The sequence below is a fragment of the Coregonus clupeaformis genome, chromosome 1 (assembly GCF_020615455.1).
Source record: "Coregonus clupeaformis isolate EN_2021a chromosome 1, ASM2061545v1, whole genome shotgun sequence".
Lineage (NCBI taxonomy): Eukaryota > Metazoa > Chordata > Actinopteri > Salmoniformes > Salmonidae > Coregonus > Coregonus clupeaformis.
The window spans coordinates 12,162,043-12,189,418 of NC_059192.1; the positions used below are offsets into that span (position 1 = coordinate 12,162,043).

The following is a 27,376-nucleotide window of genomic DNA, read 5'->3' on the forward strand; positions in this document are numbered from 1 at the left end:
TATCTGGTTAATACACTGACTGGAGAGGAGAGGGTGAGAATATCTGGTTAATACACTGACTGGAGAGGAGAGGGTGAGAATATCTGGTTAATACACTGACTGGAGAGGAGAGGGAGAGAATATCTGGTTAATACACTGACTGGAGAGGAGAGGGAGATAATATCTGGTTAATACACTGACTGGAGAGGAGAGGGTGAGAATATCTGGTTAATACACTGACTGGAGAGGAGAGGGTGAGAATATCTGGTTAATACACTGACTGGAGAGGAGAGGGTGAGAATATCTGGTTAATACACTGACTGGAGAGGAGAGGGAGATAATATCTGGTTAATACACTGACTGGAGAGGAGAGGGTGAGAATATCTGGTTAATACACTGACTGGAGAGGAGAGGGAGAGAATATCTGGTTAATACACTGACTGGAGAGGAGAGGGTGAGAATATCTGGTTAATACAATGACTGGAGAGGAGAGGGTGAGAATATCTGGTTAATACACTGACTGGAGAGGAGAGGGTGAGAATATCTGGTTAATACACTGACTGGAGAGGAGAGGGTGAGAATATCTGGTTAATACACTGACTGGAGAGGAGAGGGAGATAATATCTGGTTAATACACTGACTGGAGAGGAGAGGGAGAGAATATCTGGTTAATACACTGACTGGAGAGGAGAGGGAGAGAACATCTGGTTAATACACTGACTGGAGAGGAGAGGGTGAGAATATCTGGTTAATACACTGACTGGAGAGGAGAGGGTGAGAATATCTGGTTAATACACTGACTGGAGAGGAGAGGGTGAGAATATCTGGTTAATACACTGACTGGAGAGGAGAGGGTGAGAACATCTGGTTAATACACTGACTGGAGAGGAGAGGGTGAGAATATCTGGTTAATACACTGACTGGAGAGGAGAGGGTGAGAATATCTGGTTAATACACTGACTGGAGAGGAGAGGGAGAGAACATCTGGTTAATACACTGACTGGAGAGGAGAGGGTGAGAATATCTGGTTAATACACTGACTGGAGAGGAGAGGGTGAGAATATCTGGTTAATACACTGACTGGAGAGGAGAGGGTGAGAATATCTGGTTAATACACTGACTGGAGAGGAGAGGGTGAGAACATCTGGTTAATACACTGACTGGAGAGGAGAGGGTGAGAATATCTGGTTAATACACTGACTGGAGAGGAGAGGGTGAGAATATCTGGTTAATACACTGACTGGAGAGGAGAGGGTGAGAATATCTGGTTAATACACTGACTGGAGAGGAGAGGGTGAGAATATCTGGTTAATACACTGACTAGAGAGGAGAGGGAGAGAATATCTGGTTAATACACTGACTGGAGAGGAGAGGGAGAGAACATCTGGTTAATACACTGACTGGAGAGGAGAGGGTGAGAACATCTGGTTAATACACTGACTGGAGAGGAGAGGGAGAGAAGAGGAGAAAAACAATTGTCCAGTCATCACTAAACACATGTATGGTTTGTACTGAAAGCTCAACAGGTCTGACATAGGAAGCGACTGTCAAAGTAGTGAGACAGATTTACTACAATAGTGGTTCTCAACCTTTGTTTTGTTACTGTCACATTTTGCTATGCTTGAAGTAGCCCTGAAGTACCCCCTAATGAGCATTTGACCAATAGGTAACCATGTTCTTTTGAGACTTCCCAGGTACCCCATGTGGATAGGCCAGTTAGCAAAGATGCGAAATCATGCCACTCTCCCACGGTTTTGACCCGCGCTGTGCCGCACAGCTGCGTAACCATGGTAACAGTAAGTAGGGAGGGCCCACCTGGCATCGGCCTCGCTGTAGTACTCCCTAGCAACGATGTCTTCAAACAATTCTCCTCCTGTCACCCTGAGAGAGAGGGAGACAGAGACAGAGAGAAAGAGACAGATAGAGAGACACAGAGACAGGGGGAGGGAGAGAGGGAGGGGGGAGGCCGAGAGACAGAGAGAGAGACAGGGGGAGGGGAGAAGGAGGGAGGGACAGAGAGAGAGGGAGAAGGAGGGAGGGACAGAGAGAGAGAGACGGAGAGAGAGAGAGAGAGAGAGAGAGAGAGAGAGAGAGAGAGAGAGACAGCGAGAGAGAGAGAGAGAGAGAGAGAGAGAGACAGCGAGAGAGAGAGAGAGAGAGAGAGAGAGAGAGAGAGAGAGAGAGAGAGAGAGAGAGAGAGAGAGAGAGAGAGACGGGGGAGGTGAGAAGGAGGGAGGGACAGAGAGAGAGAGAGGGATGGGAAGGAGGACAAGATTGTTATCATATATAAAGAAATCTCATTCATGGAGGCGCATTCACAAGCCTGGAATGTCGACGTGTGCGTGTTATACTCACAGGTCAAAGACAAGGTAGTGAAAGCCTTCCTCTGAGATACTGTCATGTAGTCTCACTACAGAGAGAAAGAAAGAGAGAGAGGGTGGAGAAGAGGAATTGTGAGATTTAACATTGGAATACACCAGGTTAATGGCTACTTAGTTTGGCATTCTAGATCTGACCTAATGTATGGTTTGTTTAAGGGTTTAGTGTTGAAGGTTAAAGGTTAGGGGTTAAAGGTTATGTAAAAAGGTACATTTGTTGTGTAATAAGTAGCAGGTCGTCCCTGCAGCAAGTACAGTATGAGTGATAATCTCTTCTTCCCTCTCCATCTGTCTCTCTCTCTCTCTCTCTCTCTGTCCAAAGTTGATATGAAGCTCAGACAAATGAGAAGGAGAGAGAGAGAGAGAGAGAGAAAGAGAGACAGAATGAGAAAGAACTATAAAAAGGAGAGAAAGATGAGGGGGGAGCGTGAGAAGAGAGGAGGGAGGGGCAGTGCAATCTGGGACACTGAAGAAAGACATCCAGAAAGAAGGGAGAGGGAATGAGGGATAGATGGTAGAGAGATGCAACTGAAAGAGACAGTACAAAGTTGTCATTGACTCATCGGTATGGCCTCATCTTTTCTCTACCTCCCTCTCCCACCTTCGTTCTCTGTCCTCCTGGTCATTTGTTTTTTAAACAACAACTTTGATTTGAACGGAAAATAAGCATTATTGAAGTCCCATTCATTCAAGTTCTGTTGTGCTCAAATAGTTGTTGACTTTTCATGATCCTCAATTTGAAAATTAAACAAGTAGACAGACAGACAGACAGACAGACCTATGTTTGAGCAGACAGACAGACAGACAGACAGATGTTTGAATGTTTGAGCAGACAGACAGACAGACAGACAGACAGGACAGACAGGACAGACAGACCTATGTTTGAATGTTTGAGCAGACGGCAGATGCGAGCCTCTCGTTCCAGCTTCTGGTGATCTGAGGAGAGAAGAGAAAACACTGTTAGGAAGGCTGTTATAACAGGCTAATGAGACCTTATTCAGTTATAACAGGCTAATGAGACCTTATTCAGTTATAACAGGCTAATGAGACCTTATCCAGTTATAACACGCTAATGAGACCTTATCCAGTTATAACAGGCTAATGAGACCTTATTCAGTTATAACAGGCTAATGAGACCTTATCCAGTTATAACAGGCCAATGAGACCTTATCAGTTATAACTGGCCAATGAAAGGTTTAAAACAAGGTGAACAAATGTAGGTTAAGTAAGGTGTGTGTACTGTTCAGCCCCAGCTGTGGAACATTGCTGTGCCAGCACTTTCGCCTAGCAGGGGACACAGAATGAAATTGGAACACATGCACACCTGACTTCCACCTCATACAGTCTTATATAACTCTGACCCACAACACACACACACACACACACACACACACACTCCTCCCCCTGCCGTCGTCACCGTTAAGAACAGTTGTGAGAGGTCAGAGGTAATCTGGGGTAACCCTGGCGTAGAGCGTGAGTCAGACTGTTTGTGTGACTGTGTTTGCTGTGTTCACTCGGATTATTTTAATGAAATATCAACTGCTGCAGGGCTCCAAAACAGAGGGAGCCCGCACACAGCATTTATTTGCATTCATTTAATCAGAGTATTTCAGTTTAATTTCACAGACCCTTGCCGAATGTTTTTCACAAAACACTAATTTGAATACACATTGCAGCACATCGCATTTCATATCGCAACACTGAATATCTTAAACTCAATAACAACAACTGGCAATTTCATTATCTGACACCCTGGCTAACACACAAACATTAGACCCACGCACAGACACACAGACTGAAACACACACAACCGTATTTCTCTTCACGTTATAGTTTCAGCCCAATAAATACACTACTCCTATACTGCTGCTAAACAGCCTAACCTCCGAACACACATTTCTCCACACCCAATAATCCTTTATATTCCTCCTCCCTCCTTCCATCCCTCTCTCGCTCCCTCTCCGCCTCCCTCCATCCCTCCCTCTCCTATTCCTCCCTCCTTCCATCCCTCTCTCGCTCCCTCTCCGCCTCCCTCCATCCCTCCCTCTCCTATTCCTCCCTCCTTCCATCCCTCTCTCGCTCCCTCTCCGCCTCCCTCCATCCATCCCTCTCCTATTCCTCCCTCCTTCCATCCCTCTCTCGCTCCCTCTCCGCCTCCCTCCATCCCTCCCTCTCCTATTCCTCCCTCCTTCCATCCCCCTCTCCCTCCTCTGATGCCCTTCTCCCCATCACTTCTCTGCCTCCTTCCATTCCTAAATTCCTCTCTCCCCTTCCATCCCTCTGTCTTTCTATCTTTCTCGCTTTCCTACTACCCTTTTCTCCTCCCCATGTAGGCTATAGATTCTCTCTCCCTCTTCTGCAGGGACAACCTACAGCAACCTCAGTGTCATTTCACTACTGACGCAGCAGAGAGAGAAAGGGAGAGAGAGTGAGAGACAGAGGATTACATGAAATGTCCCTTTGCAGAAAGAGGATCACAACTCCATCGTGTGTGTGTGTGTGTGTGTGTGTGTAGGTAGCATGGTTTACTGCAGCTATTGCTGATTCATTCAATTATTTGTTGATGTGTGCATGCCTGTGTGTGTATGGGCGTGCACGGGTGTATAATGCATGTGTGTATGTGGTGTGTGTGTGTGTGTGTGTAGTGGTACCCTTACGGAAAAACAATATGAACTTTGTGTGATTTAATGTGAAGTTAATGTGATTACATGTGAAGCAACATGTGAAAAAGTACAACTACAGTCGTGGTCAAAAGTTTTGAGAATGACACAAATATAAATTTTCACAAAATCTGCTGCATCAGTTTGCATATACTCCAGAATGTTATGAAGAGTGATCAGATGAATTGCAATTAATTGCCAAGTCCCTCTTTGCCATGAAAATGAACTTTATCCCCCAAAAAACATTTCCACTGCATTTCAGCCCTGCCACAAAAGGACCAGCTGACATCATGTCAGTGATTCTCTCGTTAACACAGGTGAGAGTGTTGACGAGGACAAGGCTGGAGATCACTCTGTCATGCTGATTGAGTTAGAATAACAGACCGGAAGCTTTAAAAGGAAGGTGGTGCTTGAAATCATTGTTCTTCCTCTGTTAACCATGGTTACCTGCAAGGAAACACGTGCCGTCATCATTGCTTTGCACAAAAAGAGCTTCACAGGCAATAAGATTGCACCTAAATCAACCATTTATCGGATCATCAAGAACTTCAAGGAGAGAGGTTCAATTGTTGTGAAGAAGGCTTTAGGGCGCCCAAGAAAGTCCAGCAAGCGCCAGGACTAAAGTTGATTCAGCTGCGGGATCGGGGCACTACCAGTGCAGAGCTTGCTCAGGAATGGCAGCAGGCAGGTGTGAGTGCATCTGCACGCACAGTGAGGCGAAGACTTTTGGAGGATGGCCTGGTGTCAAGAAGGGCAGCGAGGAAGCCACTTCTCTCCAGGAAAAACATCAGGGACAGACTGATATTCTGCAAAAGGTACAGGGATTGGACTGCTGAGGACTGGGGTAAAGTCATTTTCTCGGATGAATCCCCTTTCCGATTGTTTGGGGCATCCGGAAAAAAGCTTGTCCGGAGAAGACAAGGTGAGCGCTACCATCAGTCCTGTGTCATGCCAACAGTAAAGCATCCGGAGACCATTCATGTGTGGGGTTGCTTCTCAGCCAAGGGAGTGGGCTCACTCACAATTTTGCCTCAAAACACAGCCATAAATAAAGAATGGTACCAACACATCCTCCGAGAGCAACTTCTCCCAACCATCCAAGAACAGTTTGGTGACGAACAATGCCTTTTCCAGCATGATGGAGCACCTTGCCATAAGGCAAAAGTGATAACTAAGTGGCTCGGGAAACAAAACATCGACATTTTGGGTCCATGGCCAGGAAAGTCCCCAGACCTTAATCCCATTGAGAACTTGTGGTCAATCCTCAAGAGGCGGGTGGACAAACAAAAACCCACAAATTCTGACAAACTCCAAGCATTGATTATGCAAGAATGGGCTGCAATCAGTCAGGATGTGGCCCAGAAGTTAATTGACAGCATGCCGGGGCGGATTGTAGAGGTCTTGATAAAGAATGGTCAACACTGCAAATATTGACTATTTTCATAAACTTAATATAATTGTCAATAAAAGCCTTTGACACTTATGGAATGCTTGTAATTACACTTCAGTATACCATAGTAACATCTGACAAAAATATCTAAAAACACTGAAGCAGCAAACTTTGTGTAATTCTCAAAACTTTTGACCACGACTGTACACGTGAGAACATGTGACAACATGATCTCATTAAATGAATGTGAAATCATAAAAATGCAACATTTCAACATGTGATACCATGACACTACACATGTGGCAACATTTGAGCTCATGTGAAAGCCCAGGTGTCACATGTCATTTAGAATATTTAACTTTGAAAGGCATAATTGACATTAATTCAATTTCAACAGTCATGGTCACCTGTAGGATTTGTCTAGTTCCCTGTTTGTTCCAGGGACGTCCCCAAGGACATTTCTAGGACGTTGTGTCATGGTCCCCTGGAGGTTTGTCTAGTTGCGGTGAAAATACAGTAAATCTACAACTAGTTACTGTATTTTTACAACTAAATTAAGGTGTTAATGTTAAGGACAGTATACTGATTACTTGGGACTCAACCTCATTTGGGATTTCGACTCACAACCTCTTGGTTGCTTAGCTACCTGAAGTTCCCGCTGCGTCACCAGGCTTGTGGGCATAATGGAGATTGGCAAGAATGCATTTCTGCACTTTGCTAAAAGCTGCCCAGAATCAAGTAAATAATTGTCCAATTATCACCACCAAAGTAACAACATTAAACTAGCAGTGTTCAAGGACGTTTGACGTAGAGTATACATTTATTATTTGGGGATTTGAACTTGCAACCTCGTGGTTGGGAGTGGATCGATGTTTCTACAGTGCCACCAGGTTCATACTAATTGTTTGGAACATATATTAACACACACAAAAAATAAGGGTATGGTTAGGGTACACTACAGTGTTATTGCCTGGGGTACAAAAAGCTCAAAAGGGTACACATATGAACTCACATGGTACAGTTTGGTACCTTGCAGGTATAATGGGACATTGTTCTACCCAATATTTTGAATATAACGTACGATCATCACTGTGCTTCGATTGGTGGGGGCAATGTACTGGTGGGGCTCATTAGCATATTTGGGGGCATGGTCACGTGTATTTGTGCCAACCGTCAGTGGAAGTCTTGAAGCAGTTTAAGTGTTTGATAGTTATGCTGATGCAAGTAGAGCAATTCCTTTGACACCGTTGCTCTGCAAACTTTGGAAGAGAATGTGTCAGTAATGAGATGCACTGAAGCAGTTATTGTGCATTTTCCACTAACTTAAATGGCAACTTGTTGCATTAGAACTGTCAAATCCACAAGCATTATACCTGAAGCAGAACTTGCCATTGGCTGAACGGAGCTGCATTAAGGAGAAATCCCATGCAGCCTCGTTTCCAAGTTGGAACACTGGAATGTGATCTGTAAACTACACTTCCATAGGTTAGGTAGATAAGGGTGATAGAAATCCTCATTCATTTCTTTATTGATTTTCAATTTGAGAGTTATTATTTCTATATAGCCTCCACAACTCTCGTTCTGAACATCTAACGCAAGTGGGATGGCTGTGGCTTCGTGACAATGACCACATGAGCAGCCGCTGACTGATTTGACAGCTTTAATGCAGTTACACCTCCTCCGACATGTTAGTTCTGAACATCTAACTTAAGTGGGATGGGTGTGGCTTCGTGACAATGACCACATGAGCAGCCGCTGACTGATTTGACAGCTTTAATGCAGTTACACCTCCGACACTGCCAAAACAACAGCTATGCGCGTGTCGGCTATGCGCGTGTCGGCTATTGTTTGTTTATGCTTTGATTGAATCTAGGCCTTAATGTCAAGTGTCCCTGAGCACTGCTACTTTTTAGTTGGTGTTATCAGATAACTGCACAATTATTGACCTGATTCCAGGCAACTTTTAGTAAAGTGCAGTAATATATTCTTGCCAACAATCTGTCATGGCCACAGACTTGGTGGCGAAGCAGGAAATTCAGGTTTCTGGAGTTCAAATCCTAGGTGTGGTTGCGTCCCAAGTGTGCTAACCAATGTTGAGGTCAATTCCATTTAAGTTCCAGTCAATTCAGAAAGTGAACCCAATTCCAATTCCTATTTTTCTAGTATTGAAAAGCATTGAAAATAATTGAATTAGAATTTCTGAATACAGCTTTGTTGTTGTATATTTGCTGACAAAATACAGTTTAGTTGTAGAAATACATTTAAGTTGTTTCCACTATTTTCCCCACCACTCAGTAGCTGATTATAGAATTACTGTTGTTTTTTTTTAAAGCGCATCTAACAATCTATAAATTGACATGCAATTGCAAGTGAGGCATGCCAAGTTAAAGTGCATTGCGATTGACAGTAAATAAATAGCTAAACACTAATACAGTATCCTATTACAGTAGAAATGTACTGTAAAATGACAAATTTAGCAAAAAATGTACAGCAATGGCTAACAGTGTAGTTTCATGTTATCACATGTGGAAAATCACATGATTTCACATGTGAAACGTGTTTTTGGAACACTTCACATGCGAGCACGTTTTCAAATGTGTAATTCCATGTGTTATCGCTGTTCAGCTAAAATATGACCCCACCTGGGATTTGAAGTCAGAACGTCTGGATTTGAAGTACGCTGATCTTTCCGCTACGCCACAAAGTCTGTAGCATTCCCCTATACATTCATTACCTATAATCCGTCTCTGCACTTAGCAAAAGAGTGCCATCTGCACTGCTATTTTAGTTATCAGTTATTCTGACTATTCTCTCATCGTTTATTTAATTACTTGATTTCTGTATAGTTGTCTAATGTTATTCTGTTTTAATGTTACTCCTGAATCCCTATGACAACTATAATAGTTTTTCTTGAATGTATTTTTAACAAAGCCGAGATTTAATTTGAAGTGTGCTTCATTCTATAACTACTCCTGATATCTCCAGGAGTGATAAGTTGACACATCAACCAGGATTTAGGGGCAGGGCAAATTGTGACTTGTTTTGGTAATCAGTGGCTGTATTGGAGTGTTAGTACTTCAGTCTCCCCTGGTTTCTCAGCGGCAGCTGTAAGCAGCGGTTTTGTCACAAAACTAAGACCGTCTCCGAAACAAAGACTGTTCTGCAGTTGTTATGCAGTGTTGTTATGCAGAGTTGTTAGAGGAAGGAAAGAGAGGAAGACTCCACACCACTCTCTCACTTGAGTATCTTACCGTGGTATTTTCAGAACTCATTTTTGCTTTTTTTTGTAGCTTTGGCAACTACACTGAACAAAATTATAAACGCAACATGTAAAGTGTTGGTCCCATGTTTCATGAGCTGAAATAAATTCAAAAATTTCCCATACGCACAAAAAGCTTATTTATCTCAAATGTTGTGCACAAATTTGTTTACATCCCTGTTGGTGAGCATTTCTCCTTTGCCAAGATAATCCATCCACCTGACAGGTGTGGCATATCAAGAAGCTGATTAAACAGCATGATCATTACACAGGTGCACCTTGTTCTGGGGACAAAAGGCCACTTTAAAATGAGAAGTTTTGTCCCACAACACAATGCCACAGATGTTTCAAGTTTTGAGGGAGCGTGCAATTTGCATGCTGACTGCAGGAATGTCCACCAGAGCTGTTGCCAGATCATTTAATGTTCATTTCTCTAACATATGCTGCCTCCAATGTCATTTTAGAGAATTTGGCAGTCTGTCCAACCGGCCTCACAACCGCAGACCACGTGTAACCACACCAGCTCAGGACCTACACATCCAGCTTCTTCACCTGCGGGATCGTCTGAGGGGGATGGGGGTGGTGCTGAGGAGTATTTCTGTCTGTAATAAAGCCCTTTTGTGAAGAAAAACTCCTCCTTCTGATTTCGATTCAATGCGGTCACTGTCACTTGTCCACTCAAGCTTAACATCGTCATCTATCTCCCACCAGGTGCCCTTGGAGAGTTCCTCAATGAGCTTGACACCTTGATAAGATCATTTCCTGACGATGGCTCACCACTCTTCATACTTGGCGACTTCATCCTCCCGACGTCTGCCTTAGATTCATTTCTTTCCAACTCTCTCTTTCCCCTCCTTGCCTCTTTCGACCTCACCCTTACTCAATCCCCTCCAACTCACAAGGCAGGCAATATGCTTGACCTCATCTTAACTAGAGGCTGCTCGCCTACTAATCTCACTACAACCCCCCTCCAGGTCTCTGATCACTACTTTGTTTCCTTTTCCTGTCTCCCTTTCCTCCAACCCTAACCACTCAGCCCCTATCCAGATGGTCATGTGCCATCGCAATCTTCGTTCTCTCTCTCCCACTACTCTCTCCTCTATCCTATTATCTCGCCCTTCTGCTAAATCCTTCTCCCTCCTGTCTCCTGATTCTGCCTCTTCGACCCTACTCTCCTCCCTTTCAGCATCCTATGACTCGCACTGTGTCCATTCCTCCCGGCCAGCTTGGCCCTCTCCTCCTGCTCCGTGGCTGAGTGACTCATTGCGAGCTTACAGAACAGGGCTGCGGGCAGCTGAGTGAAAATGGAAGAAAACTAAACTTCCGGAGGACCTATCATCCTTTCACTCTTTTCCACCTTCTCCTCCCTCCTTAATCCTCCACCCCCTCCGCAGACGACTTTGTCAACCACTTTGAAAAGAAGGTTGACAACATCTGCTACTCATTCACTCAGCATAATGAGTTCACTAGTCCCACTCACACAGAACTACCCTACGGCTTGACCTCTTTCTCCCCTCCATCTCCAAATGAAATCCTGCGACTAGTGAGGTCTGGCCTCCCGACAAACCTGCCCGCTCGACCCCATCCCCTCCTCCAGACCATCTCTAGAGACCTTCTCCCATCTCTGGAGACCTTCTCCCATCCCTCACTTCCCTCACCAACTCATCCCTGACGACTGGCTGCATCCCCTCAGCCTTCAAAATGGCCCGAGTCGCTCCCCTCCTTTCTTTCTTTTCTTTCCAAAACACTTGAGCGTGCAGAGAAAATGCCAAGAGTGTGCAAAGCTGTCATCAAGGCAAAGGGTGGCTACTTTGAAGAATCTCAAATATAAAATATATTTTGATTTGTTTAACACTTTTTTGGTTACTACATGATTCCAAATGTGTTATTTCATAGTTTTGATGTCTTCACTAATATTTTACAATGTAGAAAATAGTAAAAAAGAAAAAAAAAGAAAAACATGAATGAGTAGGTGTGTCCAATCTTTTGACTGGTAATATATATATATATATATATATATATATATATATATATATATATATATATATATATATATATATATATATATATAATAAAAAACCCTGTCCCCCCCTTTCTAGCTCCGACCCTACTGATAGCTACTTCATTGAGGGAAAATGGATATGCCTGTGACATGTGGTTGTCCCACCTAGCTATCTTAAGATGAATGCACTAACTGTAAGTCACTCTGGATAAGAATGTCTGCTAAATGACTAAAATGTATTATCCAATATACAGTGCATTCGGAAAGTATTCAGACCCCTTGACTTTTTCCACAGTTTGTTACGTTACAGCCTTATTCTAAAATGGATTTTTGTTTTTAATATATCCTCAATCAGAGAGATCCTTGATGAAAACCTGTTCCAGAGCACTCAGGACCTCAGACTGGGGTGAAGGTTCACCTTCCAACAGGACAACAACCCTAAGCACACAGCCAAGACAATGCAGGAGTGGCTTCGGGACAAGTCTCTGAATGTCCTTGAGTGGCCCAGCCAGAGCCCGGACTTGAACCCGATCAAACGTCTCTAGAGAGACCTGAAAATAGCTGTGCAGCGACACTCCCCATCCAACCTGACAGAGCTTGAGAGGACTCTCCAAATTCAGGTGTGCCAAGCTTATAGCGTCATACCCAAGAAGACTCAAGGCTGTAATCGCTGCCAAAGGTGCTTCAACAAAGTACTGAGTAAAGGGTCTGAATACTTATGTAAATGTGATATTTCAGTTTTTGTTTTAAATATAAATGTGCAAAAATTTCTAAAAACCTGTTTTTGCTTTGTCATTATGGGGTATTGTGTGTAGATTGATGAGGGAAAAAAACAATTTAATACATTTTAGAATAAGGCTGTAATGTAGAAAAAGTCAAAGGGTCTGAATACTTTCCGAAGGCACTGTCACTTTTTTTAAAAAAGAATCTGAGCGGGAGATCTCAGTTTGCTTTTTGACTGCGAAAGTGATCTTGACTCAGAAAAGTTTGCTTGCATACAACTTTTTGATATCTTTTATACTTTTTAAACTATTCAACTGTTCTTTTTGTCCATCTTCATTCACTTTAAAATGGGACTTCTTTCAACATTCTTAAGTTCCCCATTGTGACATCACTTCCAACATTCACCATAAACAATGTAACTTCTGACACAAATCAGCTACTTTGACCACTTTGCAATCAACTTAGACAAACAGTATGAGCATATGGAATCTTCCTCTACTTCTCTGCTATTCAAATCTGAAATAATAACAGAATTATCTGGTGCCGATCAAACTCTACAGCTGTTTAAGTAACTGCATCAACAACATTTTCTCTAACTTTTTATAAACTGACATTTTTACCACTTCCCCAACAACTTAGAAAAAAAGTTAGAGGGTAGACATCTTCGTCTACTTCTCCATTACTAAAAAATTGTTCGCAAAACAAAAAATTCCAGGTCCGATCTAACGATACAACTGTTTTAGTTTTTAACACATTCTTTGCCAACTTTTCCAAACAACTGCCATTTTGACCACTCGTCGAACAAGTCAGACAAAAACAGAGGATATGAAATCTTCCTCTACTTCTCTGCTTTTGAAATCTGGCATTTAAACAAAACTCTTTAAAAAAAGTTACAGCTGTTTGTAGGAGTTAAGAGTGACGAAAAAAGAAGCTAGCCAACGTCAGCTAACAGCTCTCTTATGTCTCATCATTGAGAAGCCCAAATGGAGCGGTTGCTATGGATACTCACACAAACTTAGTGGGTATAACATCTTGGTCTACTTCTCTGCTATTAAAATCTGGAATCTTCTACCATTCTTCTACCAATAAAGAGTTACAGCTGTTTGTCAGAGTTTAGAGTGACAAAAAGCAGTTAGCTAACATCAGCTAAAAGCTCTCTCATGTCAAGTCATTGAGCAGCCCAAACGTTAAAAAAAAGGACATAGAATTCTAAACAGATCTCCTCTTTAACTCCAAACCAACGCTGAGATGTTTAGACTGACCCTACATAGATTGCTTGTCAAAAGATTTTTGATACTATATCTACATTTTAAAAACTATAACCATTAAAAATGTGCATAAATTAACATGGGTTTGAATGAGAACCATAGGAATACAGAGGTAGCAATTCAAAATGGTCCTGCTCCTTTGCCAATTAAGCTACAAGACCAACTTCAAAACATTCACGCTATCAAATTCTTTAACACTTTTATAAACTAGAACTAAATACATTTGCATAAAATAACTCACCAACAGTAATTTTGGAACAGTTCAAGCTAGGGACACCCGGAAATCAGCCCCCTTTCCTCTCTGTACCCAACGCACTAGAAGACCAGTTCTCAAAGCCTTTAGCCGTATCCTTATTCTAGTCCTCCTCTGTTCCTCTGGTTATGTAGAGGTTAACCCAGGCCCTGCAGTCCCCAGTATCACTCCTACTCCCCAGGAGCTATCATTTGTTGACTTCTGTAACCGTAAAAACATTGTTTTTCTGCATGTTAATATGAAAAGTCTACTTCCTAAGTTTGAGTTATTCACTGCGTTAGCACACTCCGCCAACCCTGATGTTCTAGCAGTGTCTGAATCCTGGCTTAGGAAGGCCACCAAAAATTCAGAAATGTCCATCCCCAACTACATTTTCCGTCTAGATATAACTGCTAAAGGGGGTGGAGTTGCAATCTACTGTATCATACTATCCAGGTCTGTGCCCAAACAGTTTGAGCTCCTACTTCTAAAAATCCTCCTTTCCAGAAATAAGTCTCTCACTGTTGCCGCTTGCTCAGCCCCCTAGCTGTGCCCTGGACACCATATGTGAATTTATTGCCCCCCATCTATCCTCAGAGTTCGTACTGCTTGGTGACCTAAATTGGGATATGCTTAACACCCCGGCCATCCTACAATCCAAACTAGATGCCCTCAATCTCACACAAATTATCAAGGAACCTACCAGGTACAACCCTAAATCCGTAAACATGGGCACCCTTATAGATATCATCCTGACTAAGTTACCCTCTAAATACACCTCCGCTGTCTTCAACCAGGATCTCAGCGATCACTGCCTTATTGCCTGCGTCCGTAACGGGTCCGCGGTCAAACGACCACCCCTCATCACTGTCAAACGCTCCCTAAAACACTTTAGCGAGCAGGCCTTCCTAATTGACCTGGCCCAGGTATCCTGGATGGATATCAATCTCATTCCGTCAGTAGAAGATGCCAGGTTGTTCTTTAAAAGTGCTGTCCTCTCAATCTTAAATAAGCATGCCCCATTCAAAAAATTCAGAACTAAGAACAGATATAGCCCCTGGTTCTCCTCAGACTTGACCAGCACAAAAACATCTTGTGGCGTACTGCATTAGCATCGAATAGCCCCCGCGATATGCATCTTTTCAGGGAAGTTAGGAACCAATATACACAAGCAGTTAGGAAAGCAAAGGTTAGCTTTTTCAAACAGAAATTTGCATCCTGTAGCACTAACTCCAAAAAGTTTTGGGACACTGTAAAGTCCATGGAGAATAAGAGCACCTCCTCCCAGCTGCCCACTGCACTGAGGCTAGGAAACACTATCACCACCGATAAATCTACAATAATCGAGAATTTCAACAAGCATTTTGCTACGGCTGGCCATGCTTTCCACCTGGCTACCACTACACAGGTCACCAGCTCTGCACCCTCTGCTGCAACTTGGACCCTTTCTTTCTAAAATTAGCCGCCGAAATTGTCGCAACCCCTATTACTAGCCTGTTCAACCTCTCTTTCGTAACGTCTGAGATCCCCAGAGATTGGAATGCTGCCGCGGTCATCCCCCTCTTCAAAGGGGGTGACACTCTAGATCCAAACTGTTACAGACCTATATCCATCCTGCCCTGCCTTTCGAAAGTTTTTGAAAGACAAGTTAACAAACAGATCACAGACCATTTCGAATCACACCGTACCTTCTCCGCTATGCAATCCGGTTTCCGAGCTGGTCATGGGTGCACCTCAGCCACGCTCAAGTTCCTAAATGATATTATAACCGCGATCGATAATAGACAGTACTGTGCAGCCGTCTTCATCGACCTGGCCAAGGCTTTCGACTCTGTCAACCACCGCATTCTTATTGGCAGACTAAATAGCCTTGGTTTCTCAAATGAATGCCTCGCCTGGTTCACCAACTACTTCTCAGATAGTGTTCAATGTGTCAAATCGGAGGGCCTGTTGTCTGGACCTATGGCAGTCTCTATGGGGGTGCCACAGGGTTAAATTCTTAGGCCGACTCTTTTCTCTGTGTATATCAATGATGTCGCTCTTGCTGCTGGTGATTCTCAGATCCACCTCTACGCAGACGACACCATTTTGTATACATCTGGCCCTTCATTGGACACTGTGTTAACAAACCTCCAAACGAGCTTCAATGCCATACAACACTCCTTCCGTAGCCTCCAACTGCTCTTAAACACTAGTAAAACTAAATGCATGCTCTTCAATCAAACGCTGCTGGCACCCGCCCACCCGACTAGAATCACTACTCTCGACGGGTCTGAACTAGAGTATGTGGACAACTACAAATACCTAGGTGTCTGGTTAGACTGTAAACTCTCCTTCCAGACTCACATTAAGCATCTCCAATCCAAAGTTAAATCCAGAATCAGCTTCCTATTTCGCAACAAAGCCTCCTTCACTCATGCTGCCAAACATGCCCTCGTAAAACTGACTATCCTACCGATCCTTGACTTCGGTGATGTCATTTACAAAATAGCCTCCAACACTCTACTCAGCAAATTGGATGTAGTCTATCACAGTGCCATCCATTTTGTCACCAAAGCCCCATATACTACCCACCACTGTAACCTGTACGCTCTTGTTGGCTGGTCCTCACTACATATTGGTCGCCAAACCCACTGGCTCCAGGCCATCTATAAATCACTGCTAGGCAAATCCCCTCCTTATCTTAGCTAATTGGTCACCATAGCAACACCCACCCGTAGTATGCGCTCCAGCAGGTATATCTCACTGGTCATCCCCAAAGCCAACACCTCCTTTGGCCGCCATTCCTTCCAGTTCTCTGCTGCCAATGACTGGAACGAACTGCAAAAATCTCTGAAGCTGGAGACGCTTATCTCCCTCACTAACTTTAAGCATCAGTTGTCAGAGCACCTTACCGATCACTGCACCTGTACACACCCCATCTGAAATTAGCCCACCCAACTACCTCATCCCCATATTGTTATTTATTTTGCTCATTTGCACCCCAGTATCACTATTTGCACATCATCTCTTGCACATCTATCATTCCAGTGTTAATACTAATTGTAATTATTTTGCACTATGGCCTATTTATTGCCTTACCTCCATAACTTGCTACATTTGCACACACTGTATATATATTTTCTGTTGTATTTTTGACTTTATGTTTTGTTTTACCCCATATGTAACTCTGTGTTGTTGTTTTTATCGCACTGCTTTGCTTTATCTTGGCCAGGTCGCAGTTGTAAATGAGAACTTGTTCTCAACTGGCTTACCTGGTTAAATAAAGGTGTAAAAAAATAAAATAATAAAAAATAAAAACCTTCACATGTTCAGGCTAGTCTAACTTCAAATTCTAAAAAAACTTGTATTAAACTATAACTATACTGAAAAAAATATCTAAACAACATGCAACAATTTCAAAGATGTTACTGAGTTGCAGTTCACTGAAGGAAATCAGTCAATTGAAATAAATTAATTAGGCCCTAATCTTTGGGTTTTACATGACTGGGCAGGGGCGCAGCCAGAGGTGCAGCCAGGGGTGGGCCTTGGGGGGCATAGGCCCACCCACTGGGGAGCCAGGCCCAGACAATCAGAATGAATCTTCCCCCACAAAATCAGAATTAATTTTTCCCCCAAAAAAGGGCTTTATAACAAACAAACTAACATCATTATTTCAACCTTGTAATATTACAGACTTTACACAGGCACCAATAGCCTATGTAAAGTCTGTATCAATAGCCTACCGGTTGCATTTTATTTTCTATATTAACAGGAGGGAGAAATATGACTGACCTGGACTGCACACAGGAACGTGTCCAGACGAATATGAGCTGATTGACCAGTAGGCTAGGTGTGAATGTTCTGAAAGCTTATCTGAATACGAAACCCATCGACCTCTTATGGGCCATCAGCAGGACAAAAGTCTATGTTGGTGCACTATTAAAGGCAGCACCGCTTTATCAAATTCTCATATTGATATTTTAGACCGCGCCGTGAAAACTGTTTTTATGGGCACACAAATCCAATATGATGTAGGCCTATACGATTACAAAATCGAACGCTTCTAACCGAAAGAATCGCCCAACTTGCGTGCTTCTTCAATAGGCTGTGCGTAAGGTAATAGACCCATTTGTTAGGTGCACATTTGCTATCCAGCTGTTTAGTTAGGCCTAGTGAATGTGACACCATCATCAGCTGATCCAGGAAATATTTTTCTAAATGACAGTCAAGTGACAAAACAGCTATTGTGACAGGCCTATAGAACACAGAAAGTATTGCTCGACAAAAAGACACGTAATCGTTAAAAGCACTGTGTTTGTATCATAACGACTCATTTTTGTTTGCAGGGCCTCACCTGTGAAATCTCATGTGAAGATCTGAATCCACATGTGAAAGGTTGTGATCACGTGAAAATCCACGTGAAACTTCATGTGAAATATCATCACGTGAACTGTTCCAAAAACACATGGTTTCACTTGGGCAAAACATGTGGAAATGTCACGTGAAATAATGTGCTTTTTCCCGTAAGGGTAGTAGATGGTGCAGAGAGTGCTGCTGGGTAATTCATTACTGGTACTTCCTACTGTCCTATAATTGGCCATCTGCTCCACCGGAGGGAGGGTCTACAGCCATGTTACACCAGGGGGAGAAGGAGAGGTACGCGACACACACACACACACACACACACACACACACACACACACAGCTCTAGCCCCCCTCAGATTATGACGTGTTTAGCGGCGCTTTCAGAGACTTATTACCCATGGGGCAGTGCGCTAGGTCACACAGGCCCAATGGTGCTAAAAACAACACTCAAATCCTAAAACCCTACCAGGCACACTGCCACCAAACGCACCACTGTGTATACACTGTGTGTCCTATATGAGTATTCCTCTAATGCTCCTCCTCTCTCTAAATCTCCTCCCTCTTCCTTCTCCCTGCACACTTTCCTCCCTTTCCCCTCCCTCCCCTCCCTCTCTCTGCTCTGTCTCTAGACACAGAGATCACTGCAAGGCTGTCTGAGCCCCTCCCATCTTGGCCCACACACACACAGTCACACACACACACACTTTAATGCTGTACTGCGCAACTTTTAATATTTGACTGCTACCACAAAAAAAAGCATATAGATATTGCTGAAACTAGATTTTTTTTTCTTCTGAATACCAAATATTATCGTAACACATGCAGCAGGCACACACAGACAACAAAGGGGCCAACAGGGAGGTGTGTGTGTGTTTGTGTGAGTGGTGTCTTGGCCCCTGATGAGATACATTTAGTCTAACTGGATTAGCCTCAATACCGACCAATCTCCTAGCTACTGACAGTGGGACGGAGAGAGGGAGAGAGGGAACAGGCATAGAGAAAAGAGCCAAGACTGCTCAAAGTGAAGTAGCAGAAGAAAGAAAGAGGGAGAGCGAGCGAGAGAATGCGTGTCGACTGCAGAGGAGGGCAGCTCAGAGCTGAGATGCAGCACACAGTCCCCAGACACTCACTCTGTGTGTGGTGTGTGGCAGAGGCCTGTATGCTGAGAACAGCCATGGCTCTGTAGGCCTACAATAGCCCACAGTGGAACTTGGCTTTCTTGGTAAACATAGTTACCACATAACCAACTACCACCCCCTCCACACACACACACACACACATAACTAAATCTTGAGTATGCAAATCATTATTATTCCAAATAACTTCCAGAAGACAAAATGCTAAAATGTATTACACAGACACACAGAACATACGACACATTGGCTACTCATGGACAACTCTCAAGACATCCCATCAGCTGCACCTCTGTACAGCCCTGAACGGGCATGACATTTAAGCCTGAGCCCTACCCAGGCCAGTGACATTCAGACCCTACCCAGGACCGATTGCTCCTGACAAATTTGAGGCCCAGCCCAAGCCCGGAAAATAAAATACTACCAATATTTCATATTGCAACGAATTGTGCCCTAAAATATTAAACTGCGCACAAACGGACGATTTATCTGTCTACAGACACGAGGCGCTGTCCATTCAGTACCACGGCACAGTGGGAGCGCCGCCTTATCATTAGGCTACATCGGATGAGCAGAGGCACTGTCCATTCCCCCGCGGCCTCCAGCCGGTTGCTTCAATTTAAAGTCGGCATTTGAAGTCGGCCTTGTTATGACTGCATAGCCTATATTGACTGTCTTTAATAGACCTACAGATGTAGGATCATCATTTGATCACCCTGTTTCCTGAAATGCAGGACATTTTTAACTTGTAGTATATTCAAGGTTTAAAAAGGCTTCTGAAGTTTGTAATTTCCACTTTGAAATTTCAACCCCTACAAAAATGTCCATTACATGATCCACATAATTCACATTTCCTGTTGCAGCAGGATTATTTTCCTGATGTAGCAAGCTGGCTCAATTTAAGATCCTACATATGTTAGTATATAATCAGTTTATGATTTGTGAACAATATTCCTTTCATGCATTTGATTTATCAAAAGAGAATTTAGTTGTGATGATAGGCCTATACTTTCCTTTGATTTTTTACTGCATTTCGACAATTCGTTAGTTAATATGAAGATTTCGTTACAACCTCTGGCAATATTACATATGCATCTTTGTTTGTCATAATGAATGAATTTACTGATTCAATATTAAATTGTTCATTTCTTTGAATAAATTATTGAGACTTTAATTTAATCATAGCACACTGCGCTTTATTACTGGCGTCAGTTTTAGTCCTCATCACTTCCTCTACCAGAAAGTTGGTTGGCTCTCTTTGATGTCACGTAGGTTGATACATTGCTATGTTTTCATTTATAAAGCCCTTTTACGAAGAGTCCCACTGTACCTAACATCTTTACTAAACTCTAGACATAAGAGTTACCTCACCCTTATTACTGATGAATGTGTTTGTTTTTTATGACTGTTTTTCTTTCTACTTGCATTTATATTAAATGTGTGTATTTTCTGTAATTTATGTAATTCTGGGCTCATCTGTAAAAGAGACCTAGGTCTCAGTATGACTCCCTGATAAAAGAAAGGTTATATATTATTTATTTTTTTAATGCCCTTTTACCCCGTTTATAAGAACCATGGCTGATATGGCTCAACTTCACAAATAAAATAACAAAAACACACACGTGAAGTGCCCCTGTGCGACTGGTATTCAAACCTGTTGCCAGCTAATTTTAGGTTATTTGGGAACTGCGTCTACAGCGTCAATTTATTTTAAAAAATGTCAGCAATGTCTAGAACCAGCACTCTGAGCACAGGTTAAATATCCAAAAGTATTATGACCTATTTGGGCCTCGCGACCCCAAACACATTTTCAGTAGCTATTTAGAACAACCACAAATAGATAAAATGTAGGCTATTTACTATTTTGAGAAGCCTCAACCTAAGCAGTAGGCCTCAGATAAAAATCCAGTTACCTTTTGAAGTAACTCCTCTGTCTTTAACTCCAGCCCAAACTTCACCCACAGAACTTGGGCAACAATAACAGGACTCCGCAAGTTAAGACAAATGTAACTATATGTTCGTAACACTCCACATTAATAGGAGTTGTGAAGCACTCGGAAGCAAAGCAGTTTAACCACCGCCTTCACCCAATCCTGGTATGTCCATATAGTCAGTGATGAAAAAAACCCAAAGACCGCAACTACTGCAGCTTGTTATCTCACATATCTCATTCAGTCCCAACAGATTATTTAGTCTACGTGCAGAATCTGCCCACGGAAGATAACCTGGTGGGGGGTGTCTGTGCCTACAGGATGGCAGCCTGTCTCATCACAGGAAGACCAGCCCCTCGTAAGGGGCAGAGAAAGTCCAATAAGAAATCAGTACATCGGGGGATATATATGTCTTCCATTCTCCGACACTCACCTTGACTCAAGTTTTTCACAGAGCTCAGTGTAGACTCCCTTGATGGAGTACAGGGTGAGGTACACAGCGCTGAATCTTGTTTCACCCATTTGTCTCAGTCTTTGGCCGTGTCTAGACTTGACAGTTCATGCAGCTTTAGTATTCTGATCATAGAGTTCAGATCATGGAATTCCGAACATGCGTATACACCTAAGTACATTTAAAATGTGTTTACTGTGTCCACAGTGTGTCCGGATTCCCTTTTCCTGCACTATATTCAAATGCCAGTATGCATTCTACAAACAGTGGAATAGGCCAAATATGATAACACAACTGATGGCAGTAGCTAACTACTATAGCTAACTATCCAGCTAACCTCTGTAGCTAGCTAGCCAGTAAGCTAGCTAGCAAGCAACGCTAAAGGGATTGCAAACAGGTTAGCATAACTCGAGCCAAACAAAAACACGTTTTTCTAAATATTAGCTAGCTGGCTAGCATTTATAAGGCCAGCAAACAGGTTCCTCACACGCTAGGAACTTATTTCATCCAACGTTATAAGGAAAGGTGTCTCTCTGTCCCAAAACAAATGTTTTCTAGAGACTTGTGGGAGGAGTGCTGATGATGTCACCCACTGTTTGCGCTTTCGGTAGCCTGATTGCATCCAGAGTGAGGAGAAATCCGCACACAATGTATCCCTGACCACCTCCTGAAGTGGTCAGCCAGATCTGAACACAATCAGACCACAAAGTGACTTTTGTGCGTCTAGACACGTCTTTTTAATGTGATCTTCGTATTCTGACAGCAGAAGTCACATGTAAGTGTCAAGTGTAAACACAACCTTTGACAACTGGGCTGCAAGTCCCGATTGCTTTACATATCTCACCAATGACTTGGCTGCAAGCAAAGCTTCTGCCACCTCTGGAACCGCATCTTCCAGCTCAGCAGTGTCAAGTGCACGTTTTAGCACGGTGTTGTACAAGTGATCCTGGCAGTCAAGCCGTCGATAGGGTGCAGCGATCAAATTCAATCGCTGCTCCGTTACCCAGGCAACTTTGTTCAGCACGGTTGGATCGAAACCAAGCACAGTCACGAGTTGTTTCACTATTTATCTACTTATGTTTTCTCCTGTCTTGGCATCTTCTGGGCGGAACGTTGCTGTGCAATTTTGAGGCATCTCCATGATATGGTTGTGGGGTCTGGGTCTGGGAGCACAGGGTCAACAGGGATGCAGCCATGACTAGCCCACACGTTTATTAGCTCTTGAGATAAATCAACAAAAATCCTGCCTTGAACTGTGTGGAAGGGCATAACATATTTGCAACAGAAAGCTACACACTTGTGATTTCTGATTTGACTTTGGGCATTAAGTGATTTGGGGCAGAGAGAAACGATGTCATGTTGTGTTGCTGACTGATGCCTGCTCCTGTTGTGAGGCGGCCGCTGCATCCTTGGTCAACGTGGCGCTGGAGAGAGGTGCCGGTTCTCTTGTTGCCATACTTCAAAATCGCAGGGCAGGCTCGACACGTCACATGGCCAGTGAGCATCTTAGTTTCAGCGGTCACAACTAGGTTTCCACATGCCAGCCTTTCCCACTTCCTCCGTATCCATTGCGAGTGCGACTAGCTAGCTAGCATCAACAACCACCACACACACACTCGTTTTTTTGGCGTGCAAAATGTTGTAGGCTACGTCACGTCATGTGGGCAACAGCAGGAGAGATGTAGAATGATTACGCAGCAGAGCAGGAGCAAACTGAAACTCACACTGGCCCACATTTGGTCATTTTTGAAAATGATACCCGAGCCTGGCCCATACCCTCGTTACTAATGAAAGAACAGGCCCTAACCGATTTATAATTTCGAGGCCCGTCGTGCTCGGGTAGCAGAGCTCTACACAGCTGACATAGCTACTTTACTGTCAGTTTTGTCCTAGTTTCCGGGGCTCCCGAGTGGCGCAACGGTCTAAGGCACTGCATCTCAGTGCTTGAGGCGTCACTACAGACTCCCTCACAACCGGCCGTGATTGGGAGTCCCATAGGGCGGCGCACAATTGGCCCGGCGTCGTCCGGGTTTGGCCGGTGTAGGCCGTCATTGTAAATAAGAATTTGTTCTTAACTGACTTGCCTAGTTAAATAAAGGTAAAATAAATAAATAAATAAAAAAGGTTGGTTGAGTATAAAACCATCAGAACGTATCACATAAAATTCATTTGTTGCCATTCTAGGATCATGCACTAATCATAAAACACATTTAGAACTTTAATTATTCATAAAGATAAAATACTGTCAAATAACACCCAAAATGTGAAAGATGGTGATATATTTTGGCCATATCGCCAAGCCCTACTTTGACATCTGACACATACAGATCTGTACAGCAGATCACTGACAGCTCACAGTAGTGTTTCCCTAATACGCATTTAGCAGCTGCGCACCACCACTACCGCTGCTGAAAAAAATCCTAGGGGAAATGCACAGGGATGAACACCGCACCAAAACCTACACAAACACACACAACCCAAAATCTACCACGGACCACTTTCCCTCTCTCTGTGTGTGTGTGTGTGTGTGTGTGTGTGTGTGTGTGTGTTACCTCTGGCGGAGAGTTTCTTGGTGTTGATGATTTTGGCAGCGAACTCCTGACCTGATGACTTCTTCACACATCTGCGCACCACTGAAAACGCTCCCCTGGAAACAAGGCAAGCACCAATCAGTTCTGGGTTGGGGGGGGGATGACATTTTTTGCACAAACATGCAGGACAACACACACTGGCACACACACACACACGGGTTGGCCATACCATCAACACTGAAACATAGCATAGAGTCATACAACTGAAACGATGACAGTCTGCTGCAACTAAGGACACTCGGATTGCAGAGCTCCCTTTCTCAAATACAGGTCCACAGCGCTGCTGGTTTTCTTCCTTCCCCTCGTAAATGAATGAACTACTAAGCAGGCCTAGTCGAGAAACCAGTCGTACTGCAGACCAGGATTACATTTTCTGTAGTGTAGACTTTAGTCTAGCTACCAGTGTGTGTATAATAGAGCAGGGATGGCCAACCCTCTTCTACAGCTACTGGGTGAGCATGATTTTGGACCAGCCCTGCTCTATCACACAGCATATCAAAGTCTTAGATTTAACAGGTGTGTTAGAGCAGAGCTGGAACTAGGCTAAACCCTGCAGGCCCGAGCCAGTTGCCCTGCAGGACGGTTGGCCACACCTAAACTAGAGGACAGACAGAGACAGGTTAAACTCCTCTCCTAACTCACTGGCACTAGGCCAGTGCTACAGTAACTGCGTCAATCAGTTGGTAATGCATGATGATCGCAACACCAGGAATGTGGGTTTGATTCCCGCTGGGGCCACCCATAACAAAAATGTATAAACGCAGTACTGTAAGTCGCTTTGGATAAAAGTGTCTCCTAAATGGCATATGTTATATACACAGTCTACAAAACATTAGGAACAACTTCGTAATATTGAGTTGCACCCCTTTTGCACTCAGAACAGCCTCAATTCTTAGGGGCATGGACTCTACAAGGTGTCGAAAGCGTTCCACAGGGATGCTGGCCCATGTTGACGCCAATGCTTCCCACAGTTGTGTCAAGTTGGCTGGATGTCGTTTGGGTGGTGGACCATTCTTGACACACACAGGAAACTGTTGAGTGTGAAAAACCCAGCAGCGTTGCAGTTCTTGACACACTCAAACCGGTGCGCCTGGCACCTACTACCATACCCCATTCAAAGGCACTTAAATATTTTGTCTTGCCTATTCACCCGCTGAATGGCACACATACACAATCCTTGTAAATTGTCTCAATGCTTAAAAATCCTTCCTTAACCTGTCTCCTCCCCTTCATCTACACCAATTGAAGTGGATTTAACAGGTGACATCAATAAGGGATCATAGCTTTCACCTGGTCAGTCTGTCATGAGAGCAGGTGTTCCTAATGTTTTGTACACTCAGTGTATATTATAGATGTATTATGAGCCTAGAGGTCTGGGCCGTTATAGCACTTGGGATAGTGTGCCTTTCCCTGTAACTGCTGGGTTACTGGTTCAAGAACCACTGATTGTTCCCCCTATATCATTGCACTGTTGTTGTTGATAATGGCAAGAGTAGACTACATGTCAGAGAAGCATCTGTTATACATAATAGATTACTATATGAACTTTCCACAACGTTGTGCCCTACTGAACGCAGCCCAGGTGCACTTTGATCAACCAATCAGTGGATCAATAAAATGCCAGAGAGAGAAGAGAAGCCCTAGACACTGCAACTATACACAGGGTCTGGGGTTAACGGAATAGGAATACAAGACATCCATCTACAGAGTCGAGAGAGGATCGAGCCACCGACAGATGCCCGTAATAATAGAACGGCCCGGTTCTCTCAGGGAAAAAAAAACAAGCCATCGAGATTCCGAGAAATCGCATCACCCCTGCACTTTTAAGCCACAGCGGCATAGCCTGTGCTGGGAGGCTTATAACGCTACATATGGTATTTATGAACCGCTGCTGCGTGAAAGCGTGTGGTGTTTTACATAATGTGCAAACATAGCCCACACCGCCTCCTTCCAAAGCAAAATTATAACTATCGGTCTACGTTCGACACAACAACTGCAGTTTAGAGACAAATCGCCTAATCTATTACAAACACAGATAGTTAACTAGCTAGCATGCTAACATTCAGCACTGTCAAGCAGGCTGCCAACGTGCCATGCCAGCAAATGTCAGAGTGCTTTCGCTCAAACGCTTCCTGCCTGGCAAATTCAGCAGACGGAAAGATAAGGCGTTGACACACTATACATTGCTAGCTGTTCTATCGCAGATACAGACCGGGTGCACTAAATAAATACGCTGAAAGTTCTGGCCCTAACCTACGACACACAATATAGCTGCATTTTGTCAACAACCAAATAAAGACAATAGGATCAGGCTATCCCAGTTAGCTAGCTAACTAAAGAAGGAGCGAGTGGCGTACGGGGGTGGGGAGAAGAAGCAAAGACAGACCGCAAGGCACAGCGCAGTAGCCAGGCTAGCTAATGACGACAGTCGCTTACTTTCCGAGCTCCTCGTAGAGTTGGTATTCATCTGTAAAGCGGGTGGAGGTTACGATAGTAGTAGCCATGGCTGAGAGTGGGCTCCAAGCCTCGGTCAGAGTACGGCAGGCTGAGTCGCTCTCTGGGTCTAGGGGAGGATTCTTAACCTCCTATACTAGCTACGGCACTGACAGGCTGGGAGAGAGAAAGAGAGAGAGAGAGAAGGGAGGGAGGGGTTGGCGGAGGTGGAGAGAGAGCCACGCGAGACTTGAGCAGGATTTTTGAGCAGTCATGTAATCAGAGAGGTGTAGCAGTATTATTCGGTGTGAATCAGAGGTTCGAGAGCTCGAACGGAGAACGAGTATTGTACTGACTCCGTTTGAAGAATTTTAAAAACCCTTGCTCTCCTTTCTTGAATTAATCATTGGTCCGACCGAGATAAGTTGATCTGTGACAGCAACGTGGCCTAAAGGAATAATGCCCATCGAGCACTGTCAGACGCCGACGTTCATGGATGTTGAAATTTGGTCCGTCAGCCCTGGCCTTGATTTCAACATCCAAAGATGTAGTTTTTTTTGTCCGTACCAAATCTGAACCAATCATATATGTCTATGTTT

The 27,376-nt window shown here is 43.7% G+C and overlaps 1 protein-coding gene across 6 annotated transcripts in view; it reads right to left on the reverse strand.

The window, feature by feature from the left end:
* LOC121585528 (calcium/calmodulin-dependent protein kinase type II subunit gamma) overlaps positions 1 to 26,973 on the reverse strand; it is a 51,921-nt gene extending 24,948 nt beyond the window's left edge. For all 6 annotated transcript variants that reach the window (XM_041902116.2, XM_041902191.2, XM_041901950.2 and 3 more), the window contains exons 1-5: positions 26,781 to 26,973; positions 24,306 to 24,400; positions 3,234 to 3,293; positions 2,335 to 2,389; positions 1,795 to 1,860 (exon numbers count right to left, since the gene is read on the reverse strand). In XM_041902116.2, the coding sequence (XP_041758050.1) occupies positions 1,795 to 1,860; positions 2,335 to 2,389; positions 3,234 to 3,293; positions 24,306 to 24,400; positions 26,781 to 26,848 (344 nt within the window). In that variant the 5' untranslated portion in view covers positions 26,849 to 26,973. The remainder of the gene's footprint in view (positions 1 to 1,794; positions 1,861 to 2,334; positions 2,390 to 3,233; positions 3,294 to 24,305; positions 24,401 to 26,780) is intronic.
* Between the last annotated feature and the right edge of the window lie 403 nt (positions 26,974 to 27,376).